The sequence below is a fragment of the Sorex araneus genome, chromosome 6 (assembly GCF_027595985.1).
Source record: "Sorex araneus isolate mSorAra2 chromosome 6, mSorAra2.pri, whole genome shotgun sequence".
Lineage (NCBI taxonomy): Eukaryota > Metazoa > Chordata > Mammalia > Eulipotyphla > Soricidae > Sorex > Sorex araneus.
In genome coordinates, this window is record NC_073307.1 from 168797651 (window position 1) to 168802379 (window position 4729).

General features: G+C 51.0%; 1 protein-coding gene across 1 annotated transcript; it reads left to right on the forward strand.

Annotated features, from left to right (window-relative positions):
* Window positions 1–672: 672 nt before the first annotated feature.
* LOC101552436 (interferon-induced transmembrane protein 3-like) lies at window positions 673–1948 on the forward strand. Its single transcript, XM_004603150.2, has 2 exons — window positions 673–942; window positions 1757–1948. The coding sequence occupies exons 1-2, from the start codon at window positions 694–696 to the stop codon at window positions 1946–1948; spliced, it is 441 nt and encodes a 146-aa protein (XP_004603207.2). The 5' UTR covers window positions 673–693.
* The last annotated feature ends 2781 nt before the right edge of the window (window positions 1949–4729 follow it).

Genomic DNA, 4729 nt, shown 5'->3' on the forward strand with positions numbered 1-4729 from the left:
ACCACTAGGTCCTGACCTCTGACCTGGGAAGCCCCCTGGACCCTGTGGAACAGGGATGGACCAGAAATCACCCACAGATGAGTGTGGGGTGGGGGCTGGGGGGCCTGCACAGGAAAGGGGCTGCCCAGGCTGTGAAGCCTCCCAGGGCCCACCCTCACCCCTGCATGAGGAGGGAACTTGCTGCCTGGGACAGGAAACTGCTCTATGCAGGGCACGCCCCCATCCCCGTGAAACCTGATTCCCTGTGATCAGTCTCCATCACTATATCACTGTCATCCCTTTGTTCCTTAGTGGATTTACTCTTGCAGGCACCAGTAACATCTCTATTCCTCCCAGCCCTGAGATTTTAGCAGCCTCTCATTACTCGTCTTTCCCAACTATTGGAGGCTCTTCCAGGGTCAGGGGAATGAGACCTATTGTTATTGTTTTGGGTGTGTATATATATATATTATTCTATATATATTATTCTCTCTATATATATTACTCTATATGATTTGTTGCCTACTGTCTGAACCAAATATAGTGTAGTAATTATGAAAAATGGGTAGAAAGTGTCTTATAATGTGCCACGTGGCATACTCCGGGAAAAGCGGTTTTGGAGAAATCGAAACTAAGAGGAAAGAGGAGGGTTTCCCAAGACCTCAGGAGCAGCCCTTTGCAGCGCAAAGCACAGCTGCTGCTTCCAGTGGAACCATGAGCCACACTCCTCGGCCCTTCCTCACAGGAGCCCATATCGCCGCCCCACCAAGCTATACCATGAACAAGGAGGAGTATGAGATAGGAGAAGTTGGAGCACCCCAGCCTTCAGCGCCTGTGACCTCCACCGTGGTCAGCATCCAGCCTGAGATCTCGGAGCCTGACCACATTGTCTGGTCCCTGTTCAATACTCTCTACTTGAACTTCTGCTGTCTGGGCTTCTTGGCTTTCGTATATTCTGTGAAGGTGTGTGGTGGGTGGGTGGGCACCAGAAAAGCATGGAGCAGACTGCACCCAGGTGGGGAACCCCAACATGAGAGTGAGTGTGAGAGTGAGAAAAAGAGCAAAGGAATGAGTGAGAAAGGAAGTGTGTGAGAGTAAGAGAATGAGTGAGAGTGCCAGTGTGTGTGAATGAGTGAACAGAAGAGTACATAAGTGAGTGAATGCCCTTATGAGTGAGAGGTTAAGAGGGAGTAACTGAGTGGGTGAGTGGGAGAGCAAGAGAGTGAGTGAGTGAGTGAGTGAGTGAGTGAGTGAGAGGGTGAGTGTCCTGAGAGTATGTGCGTGTGTGTGTGTGTGTGTGCGCGCGCGCATGCATGTCTGTGTGTGTGAGTCTGTGCTAGGGATGGAATATGTACATCTCCATGTATGTGTGTGCATGTGCACACATGAACATACATGTATGTGTATGTATGTATGCATGTATGTACATGTGCATGTGTGTGCATTTGTATGCACATTTGTGTATATATATATATATATATATATAAGTGCTGTGTTGGTAGGGATCTGTCCTGTGAGAACACAGGTGAGGCTATCTGGACCAGAGTGAGGGAGGAGAGCCTGGTGCCTCCCAGAGGGCCTGAGAGTCTGTGGGGAGGAGACTGACCAGAGGGAGGGCAGCAGGCCCTGTCCTGCTCGGGCTGCAGGGAATGGGGGTGGGGAGGGGCCCCTGATGTGCTCAGGCAGCCGGAAGTGCTGTGGCATGACTGCAGGGAGACTGAGGCAGAGCCCCTGGGTCAGCAGGAGCTGCTACAGCCCCCCACCCCCTTCTCCCCAGTCTAGGGACAGGAAGATGGTTGGCGACATGATTGGGGCCCGGAGCTATGCGTCCACTGCCAAGTGCCTGAACATCAGCACCGTGATCCTGGGCATCCTCTTCAACATTGGAATCATCGTCTCTGTAGTGTTTACTGCCTTATTGTTTTCCAAAATATACTACCAAAGTGTGCATAAGGGTGGAGGCCTCTAGAATCTCCCCACCGTCTGATGTGCCCCACCTCCAGCTATGTGGGCTGGGCCTGCCCTGCATCAGCAGTTTCTGCAGACAAGCCCTCAGCATCAATGTCAATAAAGATTCTCATAGGTGACACTGTGTGGTGGTCCTTGGGGTGCGGGTTCCCTGTGTCACACCTCCCTGACACTGACCCACCTGCCAGGACCATGACCTGAGGAGCAACCGAGGTCGGGCCTGGCTGGTGTCTGCTGGAGCAGCATCTGGACCAGGCTCCCAGGGAAGTTCTTCCTCCGTGGAGCCTTGACAAGTCTCTCCCTGTGAGGCTAAAGCCCCTGATCTGGGCTGCTGGGGGGTTGGGGCTGGGGAGAGGTTTCTGGTCCATGGGGAGCTCTGGGCCAGTTCAGTGTGGGTTTAGGACTCAGGGAGCTGGGCCCTCTCTCTTTGGTCACACAGTTATGTGTCTCCCACAGTGTCTCCTGATGCTAGGCTCTACCCCAACCCTGTGTGTGCATCGGGGACAGTTTGCCAGGGGCCTGAAGGGACAGAGTGGCCAGTGGTGGGCAGACTGGGAGACCCATCCTCTGTGTCCTTGAGCCTGAGCAAGAAACCCTGAGGGGAAGAACTGACTTGTCCTTCACACAGGGATGGCCTGCAGGGGAACTTTCGACGAGTGTGTGTAAAACACAAAAATAAAAAGGACGGGGTGTGGGAGGAATGCCTCACCGCACCGAGCCAGGCACAGGGCGAATGAAGGAACGGAGGCAAGATGGTTGGTCTCAATCGCAGTTTATTCCAATCTTCTCTCTATACACTCCCGTCTCTCTCTCTGCTTCTCTGGAACTCGCCCCCAGCCCCCTCATACGGCTACCTTAAATCCCCCCGCATCCGGCTCTGGATGTGGCAGAATGGGGCTTATGCATAGGTGTGGTTACAATCAATAGGGGGTAAAATTCTATCCTTTAGGGGATGCTTTCACTAGGACAGAATCTCTTTCAGCGGGACATCCGCCCAAGAGCGGAATCCCGTGGGTGTGTTTCTCCTCTCCTTGTCCAGCTAAACATATAAGTATTCATATTATAAATCATTTTGTATGGACATAGCAAGAGACGCGTTAAGCTTATAGAATTGCTCTCCGGGGGTCACCTCGATCTCAGACTACAGCGCTCAGGCCAAATTAGTCTTTTCTTGCCCTAGCAGGGCCCTAGTCTCGTCGTTGCTTTTGGATCACAACATGACATGCCCATGACCAAGCTCTTAACATATAGTTAAGCATTAGGCGCTTTGGCCAGGCCCATCTCGATGCCAGCGTAGCACATAACTCACCGCTTGCCCTGGGTCTGTCCCGTCCCTCGTCGGGACCCCGCTTTTTGGTGGTGCTAGGAAGCAAGGGCAGCTGAGGCTTAAGTCGAGAAAGCAGATGCCCAGGAATGAATAATATTTGACACCAATTAAATCCCATGTTACCAAAGCATATTAATAAATGTCTTTCTTTGTCCATACAAAAAGGATATTATTTTAAAGTAAACTATTCAAAAGACATAAGAGAGGAGAAAGACAGTATTAACTTACAATACAAGTACACTTGTCCTAGCAAGGTCTGACCTTACAAATTAACAGAGTTTGATTAGAGGAAGAGCAGATAAACTGGTAGAAGTGGTTACAGATAAACAAAGGAATGGGAGTGACTCAGGAGCACTCTGATGGGCGTGACTGATATACCTAAGCTCCTAGTGGCAAGGGGAGCAGGACAAACCAATGATATCCAACACAGTGACTGTTGGATATTAACCCTATGTGTTTTAGGCCTCATTAATGAATTGCTCTTTTTCTTCCCCCCAGAGGAGCTAACAGTGCTCTTATGAGCACTCCCAATCCCCCGAGTTTATCTTTAACTTTTCCTTTGCACTTTACCTCTCATTGTTAACTACTAAATTCTTCAAGTCAGGCTTGGTTGCTTATAAAGTAAACCTTCTGGTGACTCTGGGTTTTGTATTTGTTGTGAATTGTGTAAAAACACAAAAAAGAAAAAGAAAGGGGCGAGGAGCACCTCACCGCACCGCGCCGGGCACTGGGCACAGGGCATCAGCGCTGACTCTCCCGCCACCCGTGTTCGGTAGTCTCCAGCCACTTCCCCCACCCCGGGGAGGTTGATGGCAATGATGAGACAGGCAAAGGAAGGAATGGAGGCCAGACTGGTTGGTCTCAGTTGCAGTTTATTCCATTCCCATCTCCATTCTCCTCTGATTCTCCTCCTGCTTCTTCCTCTCCCATCCTACTTCATTCTCCTTCTCCTCTGGATCTGGGTCTCGATCTAGCTTCCCCAGATCTGGCATTGGGAATGACCCTGGGACTGGCCGGGACTAGACCTGGGCCTCAACAGCACTCGCCTCTCTCACAGCCTCGTTAAATCCCCCCCACCCCGCATCTGGGGGGCCGGGGCTTATGCATAGGTGTGGTTACAATCAATAGGGGGTAAAGTTCTATCCCTTAGGGGATGCTTTCACTAGGACAGAATCTCTCTCAGCAGGACATCCGCCCAAGAGCGGAATCCCATGGGTGTGTTTCTCCTCTCTTTGTCCAACTAACATAAGGACATAGCAAGAGACACGTTAAGCTTATAGAATTGCTCTCCGGGGTTCACCGCGATCTCAGACTACAGTGCCCAGGCCAGATTAGTCTTTCCTATCCCTAGCAGGGTCTTAGTCTTGTTGTTGCTTCTGGATCATGACATGACATGTCCATGACCAAGCTCTTAACAAATAGTTAAGCATTAGGTGCTTTGGCCAGGCCCATCTC

What these genes read in the sequence shown, in the direction of transcription:
- LOC101552436 (XM_004603150.2), top strand. Translation starts at nt 694, where the DNA reads ATGAGCCACACTCCTCGGCCCTTCCTCACAGGAGCCCATATCGCCGCC. An exon ending in CTTTCGTATATTCTGTGAAG is followed by an intron (nt 943 to 1,756) that starts GTGTGTGGTGGG and finishes CCTTCTCCCCAG; the next exon opens with TCTAGGGACAGGAAGATGGT.